The 25,174-nt window shown below is 48.0% G+C and overlaps 1 protein-coding gene across 3 annotated transcripts in view; it reads left to right on the forward strand.

Annotated features, from left to right (window-relative positions):
* Positions 1-25,174, forward strand: part of LOC119461813 (uncharacterized) — a 68,601-nt gene that overhangs the window by 10,870 nt on the left and 32,557 nt on the right. The window contains exons 2-4 of one of the 3 annotated variants that reach the window (XM_037723187.2): positions 7,171-7,475; positions 14,108-14,290; positions 23,250-23,384. In XM_037723187.2, the coding sequence (XP_037579115.1) occupies positions 7,171-7,475; positions 14,108-14,290; positions 23,250-23,384 (623 nt within the window). The remainder of the gene's footprint in view (positions 1-7,170; positions 7,476-14,107; positions 14,291-23,249; positions 23,385-25,174) is intronic. The other 2 variants (XM_037723191.2, XM_049672226.1) reach the window with 2 other exon arrangements.

Raw genomic sequence — 25,174 nt, forward strand, 5'->3', positions numbered from 1 at the left:
ACCTTTTTCAAGCGTCGGTTCCATATATATATATATATATATATATATATATATATATATATATATATATATTGTAATGAAGCGGAAGCACAAGCTCGGTAACACGGGGAAAAAGGGGAAAAAGAAGAGGAAGTGGATAGAACAGCCGGCCCAGTGAACGGGTGCTGTGTCTCTGTCTCCTGTTCTTTCCTTTACAATGGCGCAGTCGGCTAATACTGAGACTTCGGAAGATCTGGCCCCGAGCATCGCAAGCGGACGGACACTACCGGGACCGCATTCGTCGCCGCAAGTATTCGCCACATCATCCGGGGACGGCGTCCAGGCCTCCTCAGTGGCTCTCGCGGACGACGGCGCTAGTGAGCTCAACCAAGCCCTCTCTGCTGTCTCAAAACGACTTCAGACAATGACCGACGCGTTTGCTTCAGTCGTCGGACAAAGCACGCTTTCACTGCAAGCACCGACGACTCTTCCTGATTTCTATGGTTTCCAAGAGGACCCTGTAACTTGGGTGCGTACCATAGAGTCTGTAGCTAATCGTTACGCGTGGACAGACGCCGTGAAGAGGTCCATGGCAGAAGGTAGTCTCCGAGGTGCAGCTCAGGCTTGGAATTTGTTTGAAGGACGAGCCTATCCAACTTGGTCCAGCTGGACCGCGGCGCTGCTCTCTGCTTTCGAGAACTTGCCAAGCGCCTATGACACTCGCTTTATGCAGATGCGGTCACGCCATCAAGCTCCAGATGAAGACATAGCCGAGTACATTTACGACAAGCTGTGGCTCCTTAGCACCTGCAATCTTACCTGGGCTTCCCCAGCGGCCAAGCAGTATGTCATAGATGGCATCCACGACTCCACGCATGCTTTAGTCCTGTCCGTGTATGCGTTAGAGACAGCGCCTGACGCTTTCGTCCGCAAAGCTTCAGTGCTACAGGACACAGATAAACGGCGTCGGGCTGCCACCACACAGCCGTGTGCTACTTCTCAAGTGCCCCTGATGCAGTGTGGAAGCCCCTCCGTTGGCGACGCTAGCCACTGCACTAGCGACGGGGTGCAAGACAAAAGACAGCAAATGCGATACCAGAGCAGCACAAGGCCGTTGGTGTCAATTCACGTCGACGGTATCGGAGAGCTGACGGCGCTTGTAGACACAGGCGCTGAGCGTTCAGCGCTGCTTCGGCGGCACGCGCCTGCCAATCTCCATCCCTGGACTCAGGCACCCTTGCGATGCCTAGGGGGAAACGTACAGCCAGCAGGCACCATTGACCTGCGGCTACACACAACCGCTGGTACAAAGCATCTACGCGACGTGCCCGTCTTCGACGACTTGCCTGCCGACATCATTCTTGGCGCGGACTACGTCCTTTCTAACGACGTGCAACTGAACATTGAGGGCGGTAAAGTTATGCTGCGATCCACAACCTCCTGCGCGCCTCCGACTGAGTCACAGAGAGGTGAGCCTTCCGGCAGGAAGACCCTTTCTAGCGCTCTCGAGCAACATCGCGCCCTGTTTGCCGACAACAATGCACGACTACCCGGTACTGACTTGCTTGAGCACCGCATTCCGACAGACAGTCACCCACCTATATGCGTGCCAACGCGACGGTATGCTGAACGCGAACGGTTTGTCATTGCCGAACAAGTAAGTGAGATGCTGGCTGCTGGCGTGATTAGACCGTCGTGCAGTCCTTGGGCCGCACCTGTTGTCCTTGTTCGCAAGAAAAACGGCTCTTTGCGGTTCTGTGTTGATTATAGAGAGCTCAACAAGCATACTATACCGGACTCCTACCCACTGCCCCGCATTGACGATGCTATCGATACAGTACGGAATGCAAGATTCTTTTCGTCGTTAGACTTGTGGGCTGGGTATTGGCAAATCAATGTCGCAGAAGAAGACAAATTTAAAACCGCGTTCCGTACACCATCAGGCCTTCACGAGTTCAACCGTATGCCCTTCGGCTTACGGACAGCTCCCAGTACGTTCCAGCGCGCTATGAACACTGTGCTGGGTCCGCTTAAGGATCATGGCTGTGTTGTGTACCTCGATGATATCTTAGTTGTGGGCACAACAGAAGAAGAACATCTTCGGAACCTAGACGAAATTCTTGAGAGGCTCTACAACGCTGGATTCCGACTAAACCGTGAGAAATGCCAATTTGGACTTACGGCCATCTCGTATCTGGGTTACTCCATCTCTGAGAAAGGTGTACAGCCTCTCCCTGAAAGGATATCAGCCGTTACGAACTTCCCCACTCCGACGTGCATTAATCAGCTGCAGTCGTTTTTGGGCATCACGTCTTATCTGCGAAAGTTTGTTGCCAACTTCGCTTCGACAGCTGCTCCCCTTACTGACCTGCTCAAGAAAGATACGCAGTTTAAATGGGGCCAATCACAGGAATGGGCGTTCCAATCGCTCAAACATCAGCTGACCGACTGCCCTGTACTGAGCCACTTCAATGAAGACTGGACCACAGAGGTGCACACAGACGCTAGCCAGGTTGGACTCGGAGCAGTACTTGTGCAGCGCGACCCAGACGGTGCTGAGCATGTTGTCGCCTATGCCAGCCGAAAACTTTCAGATGCTGAAAGTCACTACCACTCCAACGAGGTTGTATGCCTAGCTGTTGTGTGGAGCGTTGACGACAAATTTAGACACTATCTGTTAGGTCGGCATTTCACGGTGGTAACAGATAATGCTGCAATTTCATGGATGTTCTCAAAGCAACACCTGAAGTATAAATTCGCACGCTGGATAATACGACTACAGGAGTATGACTACAGCGTCCGACATCGCGCCGGTACTCGAAACCAAGTGGCTGACGCATTGTCGCGAAATCCTAGTGCGGACGACTCGTCTAGAATGAAGGAAGCCTGGATATTATTTTCACAGCAAGACGTCACCGAGGCCCAACGCCAAGACACTGACGTGGCGGCTATCATAGCTTCACTTGCGGACGCACAGAACAGCAACAAATTTGTCGTGCGTGACGCAACTCTCTATCGTCGTCTATGGAAGAATAAGTGGCAAGTTGAAGAACACCTTCTAGTCATCCCTGCTTCGTTGCGGCCTGGTATTCTTCACGCCATCCACGATACACCTGAAGGCGGACACATAGGTCAGCGAGCGACACTAAAAAAAGTACAGGAGCGCTTCCGGTGGCCCAAAATGAGTAAGAGTGTTCGTGATTACGTCGCTAGCTGCGAAATATGCCAACGACACAAGCGGCTTCCAGGGTGCCAGCCTGGGCTACTCACACCCATTCCACCTCCTGCTACCATATTTCACACAGTTGGCATCGACCATGTTGGCCCCCTACCAACGACAGCGGCTGGCAATCACTACATCCTCATTGCTGTTGACCATCTATCCAAATTTGTGGAGGTGGCCGCCGTGCCTTCTCTGGCACCCAGCTACGTGACAAGATTTTTGAGAGACCGATTTGAACTGAGGCATGGTCTTCCGAACAAACTAATATCGGATCGGGCACCCACCTTCCGCAGCTCCGTGCCTACCTACGCCATGCAAGAGTTGAGCACCACTGTGCCTCAGCGTACCATCCACAAGCAAACGGCCTGACGGAGAGAGCTAATCAGAGAATTCAAGCACGTTTGGCTCCCTACTGCAGAAATAGTAAGCCGGGAGAAGCAGATTGGGACGAACATCTCCAGGCTGCTGCTTACTCAATGAACACTTCACTACAGAACTCAGCTGGGACATCGCCGTACGAAATAGTCTATGGCCAGTTACCTCGCCTTAAGGCGCTCAATTTGGATACCCCGATCAGATTTGGACGCCCCGTCGCGCGACAGACATTATGCCGCAATATTCGAGAAGCTCGCAAGAGTGCCGCCAGAGCCCAAGACGTTTAAAAGCATCATTACGACCGTCTCCATCGTCCCGCGCCGCAGCACCAGATAGGAGATGAGGTGTGGGTCCAACGAGGTAGTCGACCACCGGGCAAGAAGCTTTGCGCGAAATTTGAGGGTCCCTTTGTGATCACAAAACGCCTGGGGAAGAACGCGTGGCGTGTTCGCACTCTGGATCAACAGGGAACCTTGGACAGGAGAAGAAAAACACCGCATATCCACGGGGTGAATGATGATGAGTGGGCGAAGCTCCGGAGGGAATCATCGGTAAACCGTGAATCTTCCGTGTAATTCGCCCAGTCTCGCCGCACTAAATCGAACTATTGACTTCCACCAATGACACGCGCCATATGTGACGTCATTCCTATTTTATAACAGCGCCCTTCATTATAATTGCACCATCTCCCGCTTAAGGGGACGCTAGCACAAACGCATTGGAAACGTGCAGTACTCTCTAGTAAGGGGGAGAGGCCACAGCGTCTTACGCAGCCGTTTACACATGCCGGAACGTGCACCGCGTTTGCCGACGCCATCACATGACTGCTGAGAGAGTATAACCCCCGTATTCATAAACGCTGCTCGACTTGAACTTGACTTGTTGGCGCTGAGCCGTGCTCCCTCAAGGGCTGCAGAAGATAGCGTCAACCTTTCCCTTTCCTCACGAACCACTTACTACTACTACTACTTGAACTTGACTTGCCACCGCCTTCAACGCGCTTCGAACGCGCTGCCCAAGGCGGTGGCAAGTCAAGTTCAAGTCGAGGAGCGTTTATGAATACGGGGGTAAGGCGGAGAGGCCACAGCGTCTTACACCAGCTTCTTACACGGGCCGTAACACGCTAGCACAAACGCGTTAGAAACGCGCAGTCTTTCGTTAATGTTGGGCATTTATTGTCATCGTGGTGCGTGTGTCCATGTGCGCTTCGTGGCGTAGTGGTTAGCGCCGCGCGTTCGGAAGCGAGGGGTCCCTGGTTCGATTCCGCGCTACGGACACAACTTTCGGAATTCTTTTTTTCATAAAACATCTGGCGTGTTTCGTTGGTTTATTTCATAAATCAACGGCGTTTTGAACCATACGTTTAGTTTATACCGACATCTGGTACTAGCGTTAAGACTGGTTACACACTACGACGGGGACGAACGGGTGCCGCTATAAGGAGCTTCGCCCCTAAAACGCCGGAAGCGTTCTCCGGAAGCTGGCTTCCGGAACCGGAAGTGGAACCGGAAGCGGAAGTCGGCTTCCGGTTATACTATACATATACATAATATGTATATATGGGTATACATACATATAGGGACACACAACGCCATCCATTGAGCAGTTCATAAAACTAGACGTGGCTACCTACTACGACGGGGACGAACGGGTGCCGCTATAAGGAGCTTCGCCCCTAAAACGCCGGAAGCGTTCTCCGCCAGCCGGAACCGGAACCGGAAGTGGAACCGGAAGCGGAAGTCGGCTTCCGGTTATACTATGCATATACATATATATGTATATATGGGTATACATACATATAGAGACACACAACGCCATCTACTGAGCAATTCATAAAACTAGACGTGGCTACCTACTACGACGGGGACGAACGGGTGCCGCTATAAGGAGCTTCGCCCCTAAAAGAACAATTTCGCCGTCCACGTGGCTCGTCTCAAGAAGAGGGTCCACCGACTAATCTGATGTGGTTGTGCACTGAGTTTCAAAAATGCAGTGGGGCCGAGTGTAATGAAGCGGAAGCACAAGCTCGGTAACACGGGGAAAAAGGGGAAAAAGAAGAGGAGGTGGATAGAACAGCCGGCCCAGTGAACGGGTACTGTGTCTCTGTCTCCTGTTCTTTCCTTTACAATATATATATATATATATTATATATATATATATATATATTAGTCTGTCTAGTCTGTCTGTCTGTCTGTCTGTCTGTCTGTCTGTCTGTCTGTCTGTCTGTCTGTCTGTCTGTCTGTCTATCTATCTATCTATCTATCTATCTAGCTAGCTATCTTGAGAAGAGGTTTATTGGCGGTGTCCTTCAAGGACGCTACGAGTTCCATGAACGGCGAGGCAGCGTGGAGCACCGTCTCCAAAAGCACCAGCGACCAACAGCGCGAGCAGAGCGGGCCGAGCGTTGGCGATGCCGCTGGACGGAGGCGCGTCTTCTTCTTCACAATTTATCTATCTATCTAGCCGCCTACGTCTTTCTGATCTCACGGTTATTTCGTTAACCTTGTATGTACGAAAATTGGCATACTATGACAAGAGTATATGACGAACATAAAGGATATGTCATGACATGAATGTCACGACATGCGTGTCATGTAGGTAATAAAATAGCCGCCTAGGTCTTGGTGCTCTCATAGTGGTATCGTTAACTTGGTAGACCCAAAATTGACATAGCGTGACAGTAGTGTATGACGAACATTAGTGATAAGTCATGACATAAATGTGATGACATGCGTGTCATGAAGGGCATGACATTGACCCAGCAAAAATGAATGCTCAAAAAACAGGGAAATGGGTTCGGACGTGGGTACTAAGTGAAGTAAACACTAAAAAATGCTGGTAGACGTCAAACTCATGAGTATGACTCAGCAAAAATGACAATGACTGGCGAAAAAGAATAACACTCAAAAACCACTGGAATGGGTTCGGACGTGGGCCCTAAGTGATGGAAACACTAAAGGATTGTGGTAGAAGTCATAGCAATGACCATGACTCAGCAAAAATGAGAATCATTCAGGGGAAAAAGATTAACATTCCAAAACGAATGGAATGGGTTCGGATGTGGTACTAACCGAAAGAAAAGGCTAGATATTGATGGTCGAAATCGTATTCATGAGCATGATTTCATGAGTTTCGCCTTAAGATCTCTTAGGTGTAGCTAAAGGGACTCCTGAAGACTCATGACATGAATGTCATGACATGTGTGTCATATAGGTCGTGAAAGAGCCGCCTACGTCTTGGTACTCTCATGGTCGTTTCGTTAACATGGTAGCCTTCCCGCACACTGCTTCGCATAACATCGATTCCCACAGGGCGTGGAATCTGCCGGCTTTTCTTGTGAATAACCAAGGTAGCTGTGGAATGTTTGTAGATACTTATTTCCCAAGAGACGGCCGTATAGCTCTCTCGTAATTTGCTATTGCAAACAATGCTCCACGTTTTCAATACCGGCGTCTCTCAGGAGCTATTGGAGCACGGAGGGGCAGAGGGCAGGAGTGGTGCGGTTTTCGAAATGAGCTTGTATAGTGAATTATTTTGTTGTTTGCCGAGTATAGCCTCACTCGCTCACTTTGTCTTTTTTTTTTCTCGTGCAGGATAACGTTTCCGAGGAACATCACAATGGGCCTCGGCACCTTTGTCAACTTCCGATGTGAGTTGAATGTTAGTGAGGGCTCGGCCAATGAAATGTTCTGGCTCCAGGGTGGCGCTCGCATCCCAAACGACAGCCGGCGCCACTCACGGCTCGAGGTGCCTTCGGAAGGGCGTTACATCAGCTACCTGGAAGTGCGAGACCTTCGGGACGTGGACGCTGGCCGCTACACGTGCGACGCCAGAGCCAGGCTCAACAACCTCAACCTCGTGCGCGTCATCCCGGACAGCGTGTACCTCAGCGTGGCTGGTACGTTACTCGCTGTTTTAAGGTGTGGATGTCAATTATTGAATGGTCAAATATGGAACGCCACGTCATAATTAGGCCAATCAATGTGCGAAGCAGTTAACTACATAAAATTGCTATCGCACGCTTCAGTCAAACGCAAATGTGGTGCACTTCATCCTTGCTCAGCGGAACCCGACAATTCCAGTGGCGGTGGTATAGGTGAAATCTATTTCGCGCTTTGGTGAAGGCGACACTGAAATTGTGGAAGTGGTGTGACGACGAGACAATAACGACGACAACATGGCCAGGACGACAATGGCCGCCAGAGCTCGCGTCAGTGAAACTGAAAAGAAGGACGGACGGACGCACAAAGCTGATCAATGCTCTTAACCGTCATCGCGGTAAACTTGTCATTTAGTTGGGTTGGGACCAAGGAGCACACGACTGGCAAACGGGTGCTGAGTTGACCACTATGGGAGGAAGTGCAAAGTGAACGGTGTGTTAGGGCGGGATCATCATCCTATATTTATATCCACTGCAGGACGAAGGCCTCTCCCTGCGATCTCCAATTACCCCTGTATTGCGCTAGCGTATTCCAACTTGCGCCTGCAAATTTCCTAACTTCATCATCCCATCTGGTTTTCTGTCGACCTCGACTGTGCTTCCGTTCTCTTGGTATCCATTCTGTAACCCTAATGGTCCACCGGTTATCCATCCTACGCATTACATGGCCTGCCTAGCTCCATTTCTTCCGCTTAATGTCAACTAGAATATCGGCTATCCCCGTTTGTTCTCTGATCCACATCGCTCTCTTCCTGTCTCTTAACGTTAGTCCTAATATTTTTCGTTCCATCGCTCTTTGTGGGGTCCTTAACTTGTTCTCGAGCTTCTTTGTTAACCTCCAAGTTTCTGCCCCATCTATTAGCACCGGTAGAATGAAACGATTGTACACTTTTCAATGTCAGTGGTAAGTGCCCAGTCAGGATTTGGCAATGCCTGCCGTATGCACTCCAACCCAACTTTATTCTTCTGTAAATTTGTAGTGTATATGTGCGCTCAACATTCTCGCCACATGAAAATAAGTTGCCTTAAAAATGTGTTTGCTTGGTCGCATTCCACGCCAGGGAAGCCGCCAGAATGCACTTAAGAATTATAAACCACATAGAATAACACGCCTGTGAGGAGAGGTACGTGATAGAAAATCTGTACGACGCACAACCGCCGTTGTATATCAAGTCAATATAAAGAGCGAGAAAACCGCGAATAGGACTGAACCTGGTGTTCAGTTTTGTCCGTGTCTGCCTTTGCGCACTTTTTAGTTTGCTTTATACCGTAAACCAAATTTCCCAGCAATAAACCTTCTTGTACGTATATTACCTTTCGCTCTGATATGGCATACTAAATATCCGGCGCCGCGTATGATCCCGCATGAATGTGTCCGAAGAGAAGTGTACCGCTGCGAAGTTTCAATCGATGAAAGGGGCACGGGGTCTTCCCATCGTGAATCAGTGCTTTAGATTAGGATGCACCGAAGAAAACATTAGCGCAGGCGTTTTTCAACACTTTAGTATGCAGATTGAAAATACGGTTTTCCAAGCATACTCAATTCATATGGAATCCCTAGGGACAACTGAGCCAGTTTACCATCTATATCTTGAAATATACATTTGAATTCTAATTAATGGGAAAAAAGCTCTGATAGCGGAGTCATTCCATCCATGATGGGTAGCAACAGTAGCTTGCTTTCGTTTTTAAGTACAGAGCCGCAGTGCTTCAGAACTATCCTTCCGAAGGGTGCGACGCTGAGCTAGTTGCTATCGGCGTAGTCCGCCGCCTACAGAGGCGCCACTGATGGACACCTGGCGGGCGCTAACGAACGCACGTTCAGGAGCAGCAGACGACAACCCTTTGCAGCAAGGATGGCTTAAATTCGCCGCAGCCTTTGCTCGGGTGCTTCCTCTGCAGTGACAGCTGCTGAAAAAAACTCGGACCTCTATGATGAAAACAGACACGTTACATGATGTTACTGGAGTTTCGGAAAACCGAATCCGCATACGTGCCAGGTGCGTTCCGCAAAGAAGCGTAACGAAGCCCAGTTACGAAGTGCAGCTCCTACTATGTGGCCGTATCGTTTTGTTCACTAATGCGATGTGTTGAGCCTTATCAGTTTCAACTTCTACCCTTGCTGCATTACTTTTTCTGTACCTAAATAATAAGCACACGTCGTTGGTGCAGACTTCTATCTCAAATTACTCCGCACGGCAGATGCCGGTACACATTGCAGTGATCTTGCTACCGCTTAATACACGTGACATCGCCGAATAACAGCGACGGAAGTCGTCCTATTAAGCGCAGTTGTGAAATTACCAATGGAAATGCGTACCATCGTTAGCGTAGCCGCGAAAAGTACGCTACACCGCCGATGCAAGTCCCCTATGTAAGTCGACGAAGTGCCGTTGTCGATAGTGTTTTCGCTATAGTTTCTCCAAGCAAAAACAAGCTGCCTCATTTATTTCACCAAAGGAACCGGATGAACCTCGTATAGCCCATTGAAATTCCGAACAAATGAGGATACATTAATTATTTTAACGTTTCCAATTTAGCCTGGAACCTTTAAATTTAGCACCATATTGAACTTCAGATGACCCCATTTCTACCAAATACAGAGTTAGGGTAACCCTCTGGTTTTTAAATACATTTGGAAACATAGGTGATAACGTCAGAGTAACATTACATATTCCCATGTGGCAGCTAACTAACCACATTAAATCTAAATGTCATTAAGTGCAAATGGCTATAAACCTTGTCGTGTGACAGGGGTATAACTTTGCACACAGATTTGCCATAGTCATGCTTCCATTTCTAATAAGCTTGACCTCCATGAAATTTGTAGTTATGTAAGAGCAGCGTTCTAAATTTTTCACTGCTAGTAAAGCTTTTTTAGAACACCCCGGAATATTTGAGTGCGTCATTTATTGCAAAAGACGAAATCAGCTCAAACATATACAAACTTGCGTGTGCATAACCTAGAACGTGCAACTTATTTTCGCCAAATGTTAGATCGATGCAACGTAAAGTTCTTTCTCGATAACGTTTATTCTCTGTCACGCGGAACAATAGAAAAGATACCTTGAAATATCTATATAACGCTTTTGAGAAGAAGGAATTTTTTAGGCTGAAATTGATCGACACGCATTTAACTTCGCACACACATTTTGGATAGCGTTCTTTCCATTCTTAATCTCGGTATAGCAACTGCAATTACGGCAGGGCAGCGGGATAAATTTTCCGCTGTTCTTAAGATGCACTCATAGCAGCTTCCGGTTCCTTGCTTACGTAATTTACTGCAAAAGCCGCTACAATTGATCCACGCATTTTGTACTTTGCCTACCGATAATCTATAATACGCCCCTTAATTTCCCCAAATATATAATATGAATAAATGAATGAATCCTGGCATTTTTAGTGCCAGAACCACAATTTGATTATGAGGCACGCGGTAGTGGGGGACAACGGATTAAGTTTGACCACCAAGGGATATTTAAAGCGCCCCCAAATGGGCGTTTTGGATTTCGTCCCCATCGAAATGCGGCCGCCGCGGGCGGGATTCGATCCCGTGACCTCGTGCTTAGCAGCGCAACACCAGAGCTGCTATGCCACAGCGGCCGGTAAATATCAACAAGGTGATTTGGTTATTTCACCGAGGACACCGCTACAACCAACTACGAAGCTCGTATGACGCGTGAAAATTGAGAATAAACGAGAGTTCAGTAATTTGCAACGCTTATAAATAACCCACGAAGGTGACAATTTTGCCACACATTATACTTAACATTGCCCTTATTTTAAATGGATTTGAAGACGGTGCCATGAAAATTTCATGAAAAACTAGGAGACCGGGCAAAAGCAATGAAAAACAGCGTATAACGCACAAAAATTGGGAGTACATGAGTATTCAGTAATTATTTTCAAACAACTAAGTTAACCTAATGATGCTTGATGCTTTCGGTAAGCGCCACCCATAAAGTTGCTCTTGTATCCTCCAAACATAAAATCTCTGCCATATTTTGTCTTTTCTGCGAAGCGGGGAACTTTTTAAGCGTCTAACATAACGCATCTAACCAAGCCGAAAACGTGGGTCTAACAAGTAGCACCTCATTGACACAAGCACTTTAACATTTGCGTGCCTATTGCCCCCTACGTTCCTCACATCTCCATAAGATAGGATCCGAGTGGTCTATTTATTTCCGGAAAAGTATGAAAGCTGGCATATAGCGTTTTTGAGCGCTGGTAGTCGCATTAACGGCTTCGTTTTAAAATTACATTCTAAGTTCAAGCCACAAACCGTCGCCTTCTTGCTTGTGTACGTTTTGTTTATAGCTGGTTCTCAACTTCGAATAGCTTTACAGTATTTGGAAGTTAATGTGGAGAACGAAATTTTGAAAAAATACGTTTCACAAAAAGATCTACCTTTGCTCTTCGCCCAAAAAATTGCTCTTCGCCCGACTTCCCCGTGAGGACAGGGTCTTTCACGTTAAGATGCTTTAGAGCTTCAAAAGAAAGCCACTAAACTAATGCTGTGATGTGCCTGTTTCGCCACCAACTACAGTGTTCTATCTACATTGTATAACCATTATATTGTATAACTAATATTGTGAAGGTTTGCTCGACAACTGAGGCAGAAATGAAAACTTACGCCCATAAGAAAACCCTAATTCTGCCGGTGAGAAATTACAAAGAATGAAATTCTTGAAACTATAGTTCGAAAATTAAATATTTCTGAAAGTTTTTAAATATTAACAAAGTATTTCAAAGAATTTCAGGTCATTCCCCCTCACTAAATAACTCCAAATGAGACTGCATACAATGAGATGTTCACATTGGTTACGGAAAGTCTTTGACATTGCGTATTATTTATCTGGTGATGCTTGTGCGTTCAGATCAGTCGTCCGTTTCAGATTGCCTGTTAGTCACTCTAAGACCAAGGTGAAACTTATGAAACAAATTGTTTTGAATGGTTTTCTATGAGGAGTTATATCCGGACTTCTTTGCATACCCCGCTTGCCCCTGCACACTACATAAAGCAGCGTGAGTGTCTGTTTGACGCTATAAGTGTAGTAAATCACCTTCGAAATCCCGCTGAGTGTGCTGAGGATTTCACGTTGTGCTAGCCGACAGCTGTAAGCGACGGCATGAAGGCTTGAAGAGAAATTAAAGTCGTCGCCAGCAAGAACGTTCGCGCAGAGCTTCTTTTCGGTCAGACAAGACCAAAAACCAAGACACGCTGAGTGCAGACAACGCAACGGCAATATCAACGGCAATAGCTTTAGCCAGTTACAGGCAACAGCTACTGGAGAATGTTTTTGGACTTTGTTTTGGAATTTTTGTCCCACTAACAGGAACCTGTGGCGTGGTGTGTTTGTATTGCTGTCTTAATGAGGTAATACAGCGCAGATTCTGATAAACGCAGCATGAACTAACCACTATGCAAGTTCACGTGCGCCTTCGGACTCCATGAAAACAGGGGGCTAATTCTAGTTTGCTGCCTTTCTAAGCGTTCATGGCGAGAAGAGGTCAGGCTTTCCGAGCAAAGTGCGACTGCTCCTTGTCAATGACCACATTACCCCATCTGTTCTATTGATCCTTTTTCATTCGTAGTATGTCAGATATTCTATATCACGGCATATGAAGCATGTGCATACATGTCGATTTGGACCCTCCAGTGAAAGAACTTTGAAAATATTGCACAACGCCTGACAACATAAATGTTGAGGCCTAATGTTATAATCTCAAACAGTCGCATCAATGACAGTTCCAGCCGATGAACAGGTTAACTCTTCTGACCATATTAGACCATTTTCCTTCCACTATGTCCAGAGTTATAAAATGGCATGGTAGGCAAGGACATCACTCACGAAGTTGCGCCTGTGAATAGTAGCTGCAAGTGAGACTTGTGGATTAATGCCAAAATATCTGGTGCGAAGGGTTGTTTTCAAAGCTGGTAGAGGGATCATTGTTAAGCGTAACGCAACAGCAAAGACTTCAAGAGCATGAACTGGTTGTAGAAACAAAAGGTCGTCGCAGTCAATGCATCCGCGCTGCAATCCAGATAGACAAAAGATTGATGCCTATTCGTACGACCATTGAATCGCTGACTGTGCTTTTAAGCTGAAATACAAAGTGGCGAGTAAATTTATCCTTGTGAAGTTTGTTATGTTCCCACAAACTTTAACGGTCTAGTGTACATCAGGCAAGAACAGACGGACACAAATGTACAGCTTGAGTTGTCTAGTACTGATCTATGTGTTCACCTTTTTGCAATGGGCATAATTGTTTTTTCGGAGCGTTTGTATGCTCACGCATAAATATGCTTAAAAACAGGAGATATAAAAAAGGCGGCCAGCGTTAACATAATTATTACAGAAAATAAATTACTTGAAACAAAAAAAAAATGCGTGCACGACGCATGCATTCTGTGGTATTACGCAGGTCTTATTTTTATTTTTTCTGAAGCCGAGTTAATTTAGGCTCGGGGATGCTAAACCACCACTGCATAGTAGCTACCAAACTAAAATCACTGGAATAGGGTTCCGCTTTATTTACCAATACTATAAACACAAACGTGCTGAAGTGAGCGACACATACCATTGCAGACTATCGGGCGGCGCATTGGGGTGAGCCGTGCCTACACCTAGTGTCTACGCCGACATGCGTGGACGCGAACACTGGATGCTTCCGTGACCGGCCACCCAACAGGACCACAGCGACGGGGTGGTCGTGCCAGTGTCTCAAAGGATTTCCTATCCACAGTACGGGACTCGGTAGATGTGAGAGAGGTATGGTGCCACTAATACTGTATTCGGGATTGTTCAGTGCAGCCAAACACCTCAGAGGGCTTGTGAGGCCCTCTGACTCGCACATGGTTGTTGCACCAATGCAAAGGACAAAACATGTAAGTTAGTGAACCTAATATTTGCAACAAGCGAGCAGCGAAAATTCATCAATTGAATTGTTTGCATTTCGCATTGCATTTGTGCGTGGGAAATTTGCGTGTAAAGAAGCGCGGACAAGGGCTAATGAAATCCTACAGCTGAAAGCTTGCAATAGAGATAACTCACAAAGATTTTTAACCTTTGCATCGTGTTCTTATACTGCTACTTTTCTCCCGTAGGTATTTCGCTGCGTTTTCCTGTATATCCGTTACAACATTTCTATGTGCCACAAGTTTCAAAACCACAGTGTTTTACTGGAACTTCTGGTAGGATGAGAAAGAAGAGGAAGTGGCGATAGAGAACGTCTGTGTTTTCGGCTGTTCCACTTTTCTGTAGTTCTTTAATATTGTGTGTACACAGTGATAGCGTCATCCTTCGGCATGGCGGGCACACGTCCCGTGCAGCTTTCCGTCGACGCCGTCTACCAAACTGCTGCACGGCCGGTTAGTGCCTTCTTTGCTACGGCCGTCACCGACGTGGAGCTTCGATATTCGGCAGATGACTCCACGGTGACTGAGATGGATTCCGACAATAAGAGCTTCACGCCTGTTGAATGGCGCCGCCTGAAAAGGAAGTTCCACCGCACATCAACAGCTGGTGAGTCGTCTACAATGACTTGACAAACCTGCTGTGTTGCGCCGGACATCAGCAGCGAGGGAGTTGCCTACAGATAATGTTGACGCACCTGACGGGTTCTCTGTGGCTTTCGTAGCCACAACGGAGACGGCTAATTTGAATACCAATAACAGATAACGGCTGACCCAATTTTTAGACCAGGTAATTCCGGGACAAGTCTAAGAGATAATAATCAACGCACGGAAGAATGTCCTTACCGTAGATGTGAAATCTCAGGCGTCAGTGGACAAGCTGAAAGAAATTGGAGTGTTAGGCGGTATGCCTGTCCGCCCCTATCTCTCTCATGGAAAACGTACTTTCACTGGAGTTATTACAGATGTAGACCCTGAAATAACTGACAGCGACCTGCGGACATTCATCAATTCTACGGCCAGGATAGTCGACATTCATTGTTTCGGCCGATCACGGTCTGTTAAAGTAGTTTTTGAATCCGACTCTATCCCCTCCCACGTCAAGGTGGGCTATGTGCGGCATCCTGTCCGTGTGTATGTTCCCAGGCCTGTTCAATGCCACAAGTGCAACAAGATTGGCCATGTGAGTGCTGTTTCCAGAAACGAAATATCCTGCCGTCGATGCGGCGGCTCACACCAGCATGATACTTGCACGACAGAGACTGTCAAGTGTACCAACTGCTTCGGTGCTCATGAGGGGACGGCTAAAGACTGTCCTATGGTGAAGAACGAGAGGCTCATCCTGAAGAAGATGGTAAAAGACAGTTCAAGTCACCAAGAAGCGGCCGCGTCTATTCGTCGCCGCAAACGTCGTTCCCGACGCCGACGCCCAGAGTCACACGCCACTGGTATGGCTCAGCCACCGTCACAGCAACTCTCAGCTCAGTTGCCTCAACGTCTTCAGCCACAGAATGATAAGACGCCGCCTGCTGCAGCGCCCCGTGTTACCAAGGTGGTTCGCAAAGATGCAGGTATATTATCCACCTCCTCTGATGTTGAATGGCCTGCTCTGTCATCCAAGGTCGTCAAACCAACGCGTCCAAGATTCTATGCCGTTCCAGCGGACAATATGGACAAGCCAGAAAGCCATCAGGTGAACGTTATTCTGAAACAACTTGTACACTCCATGCGCACGCTGCTTTCAGGATTCAATACACCAACAGCAAGGGTTGTTGTTCAGTTTTTGGACGCAATTTAGCCGCTCTTGGCGGCACTGCAGGAATTCGTTATGGCGCTACCACACAACCCATCCTCTGTGTCGATGCGCATACAGCGCAGTGTAGGGATGCAGTGGTATGCCCGAGGCCTGCGTGGTCGCCATAGTGACTTGCGACAGCGCGTCCAAAAATACCGCTTCCCTGTGATTGTGATATGTGAGCCCAACATAACTTCTGCTTTCCGCCTTTCTGGATATGTATTGCTGTGGTCTCGAGAAGCTGATGAAACCAGCAAGGTGTTACTGTGCTTACGCCAAGACATTTCACACTACCGCCACGTCCTCTAGCCCCACAACATGAACCACCACATTTGCTTGACGTTAACGCTTAAAGGACGGGTCTTCTCGATACTCGGCGGCTATGTTCCACCCAGAGATCCCATTGATTTCTCCTACCTGTCTTCAGCAATCCAGAGTTGTACAGCTCCTTATCTTATTGTGGGCGACTTCAATGCTCATCACCTCCAATGGGGAAGTCCAGTAATGAATAACCGAGGCAAATCTCTGTCCGACTTTATGTCCTCCCAGGACTTCGTCCATATTAACGATGGCTCTCCTACGTTTCTGCGTGGCACGTCCTATAGTAGCTGCTTGGGCCTGACGTTTGCTTCCTCACGACTACAGTCCTTTATTAGCTGGCTCAGTGATGTGGAAACACATGACAGTGATCACATACCAACGTATATCTGCGTGAAGTGGTTCGCACCTACCACTTCGTCTCATGTGCGGTGCACAGACTGGCCCACCTTTAAGAAATTCGTGGACAATTCCTGTGCGGATCTCGAGTCACCAACCAAAATAGAAGGCTTGATCACGTCCGCCCTCAGGGAGGCCACGCGGAACATATGCGCACCTACGCCGGGGTCTCCTATTGACGTGGAATTCGAGAGGTTACGCGCAGTCCGACGGCGCGCTAAAAGGAAATACAGAAAGGTGAAATCCACGTGCGATCTCGCCCTATGTCGCCGAGCTCAACGACAAATAAAGCTCCATCTCGAGAGATTAGGAAGGAAGCGCTGGAGAAAGTTGTGTTCATCACTGGATCCTCGCAAGCCGCTGTCACGTATTTGGCATGTAGCACGGTGTAAGAATAAGGAGAAGTGCTGACACTTTCCCCCCAACGCGCGCGAAAGCGCCGCTAGCTCGCGTCCAGATTATGTTCGGCTTGGTTGCAGCTGGTTCGGCGCCGTCGTAGAGGGCGCTGCGGTATGCCGTCCCAGCCTCGGCGGCAAGGCGCGTGCTGCCGCTGCTTCGTCTGCCTGCTTGCATGTGCGGTTGCGCTGTTTTGAAGGCACGATTTTTGTTCGCGTTAGTTTCATGAGCTTGTTCTTGGGTATTCTTGCCACGGGCCCTCAACAAAGGTGGCAGCGGCCTTCTGAGGGGCGTTTGAAATGGCTAGAAAGTGCTTCGTTCCGAACTGCAATTCTGGATACCTGACTTGTGCGGAGCGTGTGCCTTTATTCAAAGCGCCGTCCGACAGCGGTCGTCTAGAGCAGTGACGCCGTGCAAATCTGAGGGCAGACCGAACTCTAACGCCTACCGACCATGTCTGCACCAGCCATTTTTCAGAAGGATACGATATCGATGGCATATTGTCACGACGTCGAAAGCTCGAGGGACAAACGAAACGCACTTGTCGGCAGAGGCAGTAACAAGAACGGACGGTTTTAAAATAGCACGCGCTAGTCACTGCTTCTTCTTCTTCTTGCTATGTTTTTCATAATTGCCGATGTGTCTTATGCCATCGTCATCGCCGCGCTAGACACGTGGCAATATTCCGCGCAGCGCTCGATAAAAGGATTCCCACCTTATTTCCAAACTGTCCAAAGAACCTCACACGGTCAAATAAACCTCTAAAGCCGCTGCGGAAGAGAGAACCTCCTGTGTGCCGCAGTAGTTTGTGCAAATTTTTCTGCATGTAAAAGATATATACTGGGTGGTTGACTATCATGCACCAAGATTGCAAAATATGTAAATGTCACGTAGCTGGACAGAACCAAGGTAATGTTGTCTGCCGTCGCTTGGAGATACTCAGATTATTTTTTATTCCGCTTAATTACATAATTATTTTTATAATTGATTAATCAACTCTTTCAATGCTATAATTGGATAAAAAGTATGAACAAGAGAATTGTACAGCAGCGTGGAAAACTCCCAATATAACTTTCTGTTGCTCAATACGTGATACATAAAAGTGTTTTCCGAGCGTGAACGAAACCCGCGAATACAGCAATATTGCCGCGCGATTGGCCGCTCGAGGCACTTTGCGTGTATTCGTGAGCTTCTTTCATGCTCGGAAAAACACTTCTACGTAGCGCGTATTGAGCAATACAAAGCTGTATCGGGAGTCTTTCATGTTGCTCTACAACTTTCTCATTGACACTTTTAATCTAATTATAATAATTGAGAAGTTGATCAATAAATACGACTAATTATCTAATTGGGCGGAATGTAAAAAATAACCGAGTATCTCCAAGGGACGGCAACAACATTACTATGGTTCTGTCCAGCTATGTTACATTTGCATATTCTGAAATATTTGTGCACCCTGTAAAATACTGCTGTTTTCTGTGCAGATGTGTGCCTGATTTTCAAATTTGTTCCATCCTGGCTACTGAATTTTTTTTTACAATGCGCGTGCGATGTATATTACACGCTTGCATGTTTTTATACATTTTTTCATTGTGGGAGTGTATGAGACTGCAAGCTTCTGGGATGGTTATCACCTATTAAAATTATCGAGCTGCTTCATGCACAAGTTTTTTCGTATTGTGTCTATGCAAAAAAAAAAAAAAGGGTCTATGGGATTATTGTGTGGTGGGTGTAAGTGTATTTGTGGACAGGCTGTAGCATGCATTGTCAAACACGCTTACATTGGTACATTCTCATATGCAATTTAAGAAAAAAGAAAGTCACCTCTTTTTTTAGATCTTGCAACAGCCACTCAGTCTTCAATGGACGAAAGCCCAATGAATAATATACACGGTCTATGTTAAGTGGAATTGGAATAAAAAAGGCATTTGCTAAGGTTTTCATCAGTAAACTGTGGTTGTGATGCTCTAATTCAAGATAGACGCCTGCCTTCGTCCCGCCTAATAAATTCCCATATAAAAGAGTTTTTACGTAGCTGATGTGCATTCTCATCCTAAGTTCGAGCCATGAACAGCCACTTTGCTCTAGTGCATTGCATATCGGAAGCTTGCGTCGTTTTATTTCTTAATTTATATCGCGGCCACATTGAATTCGCGCAACGATGATTGAACGGTTTTCTGAGTGTGAATGGAAGCAGCGATAAGCATGAAATACATTTTCTGGTGCTGTCACTATTTTCTTCTGATCGAGGGGTAGCACATGGGCTAACACTTTCATTTTTTATGCTAGGATGAACGGCTAGACCGGACGAAACAAATTGCGTGCGCGAGGGTAACTTCAGTGGGCTTTGAGTGCTGCCCGATTGATCCGTGTTCACGTCATCCACGCCCTGCCCAAGGAACCTTCATCTTAGCGAAGCCTCGTACACTTATCACTTTAATGTGAAATAACGATTTTTTTTTCGCGCTTTGAGATTTACTCACTCCACTATGAACGAAAATTTAGCGGAGGCAGAGGAATGCCAAGCCGCCGGCGCCGCTAAGCTGGGACCGCTGGCCGCGGCGCCCTCTATCTGCTCGCAGCAGAGCTACTCGGTGCGCCCGCGCGCGGCCGAACATAATCTGGACGCTCGCTCGCGCGCAGTGTCAACACCTAAATATTCTTCCACCGTGGCATGTAGTCAGGAGCCTGCGCTCTCCCGCACGGTACAGAGCACTGGAAGGCAGTGCTCTGGCCCTTTACCAACGTCGCACTGATGTAGAGGTAGCGCACGACTTCAGCAAAATTATTGTGGGCACAACTCGGCCAGCCTCCTTTCAATTCGAAGTTTTTGCGCGTCATTGACAGCATAATTGACCTCGTTACGACAGTGGAACATGAAACCGTCGACGCCGACTTGTCGCCGCTGTTTTCTTAGACATCAAAGGGGCCTACGACAACATCCTTCATGAAGCCATTCTCGTTGCCTTAGATGACTTGGGAATTGGCGACCGGCTCTACCTGTGGATAGTGAGCTACCTCAGCGGCCATTTCGTTTACATGTACATGCCTGACGGAGAGACGAATCGTCATCAGGTCTGCCGTGGAGTTCCTCAGGGAGGAGTTCTCAGCCCAACATTATTTAATGTGGCACTGGTGAGCGAACTTCCAGCTCGCATCCACATCAGTGCATATGCAGATGACATCTGCATCTGGGCTTCTGGTACAACGCGCCCACAACTACGTGCGAGATTACAATGTGCTGTGTCATCTACTTCACAATACATACGGCGTCAAGGTTTGCTCTTAGCTGCTGAGAAATGTGCTGTGGTTGCATTCACGCGTAAATCCGTCTGCCGCTATCGGATCTCCATTAACGGTGTTTTAATACCTTATGTATCCCACAAGTGATTCTTGGGCATTATCATTGACCGCGGTTTGTCACATGGTCGAGGCATGTAAGTATGTTGAAGCAAAAACTTAATCTGTTTTGCCATGTTCTTCGTTTCGTAGCAGGCATGAAATGGGGCCCCACGTAAGGCTCCTTACTACGACTTTATCAGTCTCTATTTGTAGGCTACATTCGATACAGCCTCCCGATACTCTCAAACTTTAGTATTTCCTGCTTACGGACATTAGAAAGCTTTCTAGCGCAGGCACTCAAAATATGCCTCGGCTGGCAACGGCGTGCCTCCAACAAAGGCACAATTGAGGAAGCCCGCGTATGACCATTATCGGTATACCTGTCCCATGAACCACTTCGTGTATATCTACGCTTACTAACAAGACACCATTGCCATCCATTGACGTTGGTTCTACATGAGTGGCTGGACAGCAGTTTCACAAGTGCACTCCGCTGCCATCTACCCCACGTAACATCAGGCTATGCCCTTCCATATCACCCCGTCAAACCCCCGTGGGTGATGATTCAACCTTCCGTATGCGTGCATGTCCCCGCCATACTCAAGAAATCATCGGTTCCCGTTAGCGGAGTACAACAACTTGCTCTGGCATACATCTGGTCAGAATACCAGACCTACGTTCATGTTTACACAGACGGATCCGCGTCACCAAAGGCATCGACAGCAGCGGTGGTGATACCAGCCCAGCAGATGACACGAGGTTTCATTATAGATCATAATTCAACATCAACCGCTGCAGAGCTGGTGGCTATTCGGGAAGCGATTCGCCACATCTGAGGGGAAGACCTCAAGAGTGGTGCATTTTCACGGACTCAAAACCCGCGCTGCAAATTTGGCATGCTTCCTGTGCCACACTGCATATCAGGTTCTGGCATTGCAGATCAACGAGCTACTTTCATGCGCTCAAGAAAAAAAGATGTCGCAGTTTCACCCCAAAGGCGAAGCATCAATTGCGATAGCAACTTAGTAGATAGCTATACGGAGTAAGAATAGTAGTTTTATCCGCTGTACAAACTTGGACATGCAGCAGCACCGGCAACACACAGCACTGTTGTCGACACCGTCGGCGTTTTGCCCGCGTTCGCACAAAATGCGTGCGGCGTTGGTGACTGTTGCCGGAGCCTCTGATATAAATAGGCACTTGGTGCCGCAGCTAAACGTCGCCTCCCTTCCCTGCCCCCCCCCCCCCCCCCCACGGCCTTTCGTGCGTCAGAAGAAGGCGCGTTTGCTCTACATACGTATATGGTGATTGTAAAGGAGGAAAGAGACACCTACTTCTGCAGCCCTTAAGGGAGCACGGCACAGAACGCGCGTTTGTTCTCCGCCGTGCGTTCACTCCCCGTGAAAGCGCGCGTCCCTCGCGCCCTTTCACTCGCACATACAGCGTTCGGCGGCGCGCGGCGACGATTTCATCTCCATTGACGTCATACGGAACCTCACGGCGATGGCGACGGCGACGCCGACGGCAGAAATCTGCTTTGGAGTGTCCATATAATTGCTATCGCAATAAAACACCACCGCATGGTGTTCCAATTCGCAGGCGCAAGTTGGAATACGCTAGCGCAAGACAGGGGTAATTGGAGATCGCAGGGAGAGGCCTTCGTCCTGCAGTGGACATAAATATAGGCTGATGATGATGATGATGATGATGATGATGATGATGATAGTGTTCCAATGGATCCCGGGAAACTTTCTGCTCAATGGTAATGAGATGGCCGATGCTGAAACAAGGCGCGCCCTCAGCAATGGCCTGCGAACTGTAGTCCCGTTCTCTAGACCGGACATCACATGCCTCCTGTCGAAATTAATGAGGAGTATGACGAGAACATACTGGGCCCAGTCAGACGCTCGTCACGTCCGCCTTAAAAGGCTGGATCCCGATATGCAATTTCCTGTTCTGCGTGGAATTCCACGCCCTCATAAATGCCTGATACACAGACTGCGATTAGGCGTCGCTTTCACGCGCAAATACTTGCACATCATTGGGCGGGCAGACTCCCCCGACTGTTCAGTGTGTGGTGCTGTAGAGACAATAGGCCATGTGCTTGGGGTGTGCCCTGAGTACGCGCGCGATAGACTAACACTGGCAGCTATCTTGAGGCATTTATACAATAGACCACTGTCGGAGGACCTCTTGCTAGGCGCAGGGCCACAGAGTTGGCAGACGATAGAGGTAATGCGTGCTTTTTCACGTTTCTTAGGCGACACGGGCCTGGACTCACGCTTGTGATAACATTTATGCAATGTGTCTTTTCACCTCGTTCCTCCCATTATCACCCCCCATTATCAACCCCCATTGTGACCCTCTTTCTTCCCCTGTTCCCCTTCCCTTCCGTAGAGTAGCAGGCCAGTTGCTCCATTTTCCGGCCGACCTCTCTACATTTTCCAATCTTTAAACTACTTCTTCTGAGTAGGACGCATATCAGAACTCCATTTGGGCCGATAGCAGGGTGACGCATTCTTAGTGTGAAACGCCTCTAGAAGTATTTTGCTTTTATTCTGCTCAGGATCCCACCTTGGTGAAAGCTGCGTTGAAGACAACCAGTGCCGCTGGTTCACACAATTCGCCGTTTGCTTGCGCGGCTGGTGCCAGTGTGCCGACGCCTACACGATTAGCCGAGATGGCAGTCAATGCATCCCAGGTGAGCACGCGCCACTGTTGGCACCGACAGATGGCAGCCTTTAAGAGAGTTATGTTGCGTATCTTTTTTTTAGATTATGTAATCGGCAGGCTAAGCTTTGTTCTATGCAATGAGCAACATACATAAGTTTAAAATACAGGGGAAAAAGTGTCAGAATCCAACTTGCCATGAAAATAAGCATTTATAAGTGTTTGCCAAGTACGCGGTTCTTGTTTAGAGAGAATTTGCAAGTACATAGCGCACGATCAAGTTCGGCGTATTTTCACCGCGAAGCACCTCGCCCAGCATAAAGACATGGCGCTCGAACATGCAGATCCCACGCGTGACGACGAAGCAATGACACGATGCAATGACGACAAAGTAATGACGGCGATGCTATCATGAGGATGCCGAGGTGACGACAGAAAGCCAATGGGGTAACAAGACAGAACAATGGAATGACGACAAAAGAACGACCAATGAACGGTAATGACGACGACGGAGTGGCGATTCCATGATTATGACGCTGGCTGAATAACGACAAATGGCAACGCATGACAACGAAAGAATGAAGACGGCGGAATGAGACGATGGAGGGAGAACTAAGAAACGGTCGCAATGAAAGCACGGCGTTGAAATGACAGCGACAGAATGACGACGAGGGCTTGTTTATGTTTCAGCACATGTCCCTGTTTGCAGACATCGTCTGCCCAGGCCACCCGGTTTGCACTGTATTCGGTGCCGGTTTGCGTTATGTCCGGCGCGAGCTCATTGTGCAAGACAGCATCCAGCACCCCGAAAGTGGAACAATGAGTCAAAGAGAGCTTCGACTTAAAACTATAGGGGCTCATGCTTGCCAACTTCAGATAAAAAGAATTCTGGTGGAAACCATTTACCGCTGACTGTTTACGTTAAAGGGGCCCTGAACCAATTGTTATCGAAGTCCAGAAATGCATTCGAAGGTTAAATAGGCTATTTCACAAATACTTTGGCCCAAAAAGTACTTGAATGCGCTCAGCAGAAATGGAATTATTGTTAATCAAGCATCCCCGTAGTGTTGCTAACGCTTCTTCTTCAATGACTTGCTCTGCGAAGGCTACGGTGGAGTTGGGCGTGCCTCCAACGTTCCGCCTACCGAACATCACCGTGACGCGCATTTCAAATTTGATTGTGGATGTTCACGTAGACGCCAAAGCTTCCGATTTTCGCGCCATTATCGTGCCAAACGCGGCTGTCCTCAGCGAGCAGCAGTGCGCTCAGGCAGCTGACTCGTCGCGGCACCTCGCGGCTGCCGCGGTATGTACGCTACGTAGAACACCGCACCACATGCAACTACAGTGGCTGGTGCAACTGTAGTGCGTATATGCGCATTGTTTTCTTCGTGCACGATAGGGCTTGAATGCGCGCTCGCGCTCATATGCACCAGTCCGGCCGTGCTACGTGTTGCGGATCGGCTTTGTCCTACACCAGCTTGACCGACGAATAATAGCCACATCCAACTTGCGCATTTCGAAGCGCTATCAATAGCTGAATACGATGCGACGTCTACTGAGGCGTCTAATCAAGAGCTGCCAGGAGTGAGCGCGTGCTGGCAAACGTGCGTGTGGTGTGACCTTAAGTTTCGCTTGGTTCGAGGCTAGTTGAGTGTTCAAAACTAGTCCAAATTAGCGAGGCCAGATGGCTACGACACCAAGATTAGCAGGGTGACCAAAGATTAGTTTATACGCGGGTGGCCGAGCAGACAACAGTCGGCTTCTTCCGGAATTACATAATTCTTGTCGAAATTGGAAAGCAGATTTTCGCTTACGTCA

This window comes from Dermacentor silvarum, chromosome 8 (assembly GCF_013339745.2).
Source record: "Dermacentor silvarum isolate Dsil-2018 chromosome 8, BIME_Dsil_1.4, whole genome shotgun sequence".
Classification (NCBI taxonomy): Eukaryota; Metazoa; Arthropoda; class Arachnida; order Ixodida; family Ixodidae; genus Dermacentor; species Dermacentor silvarum.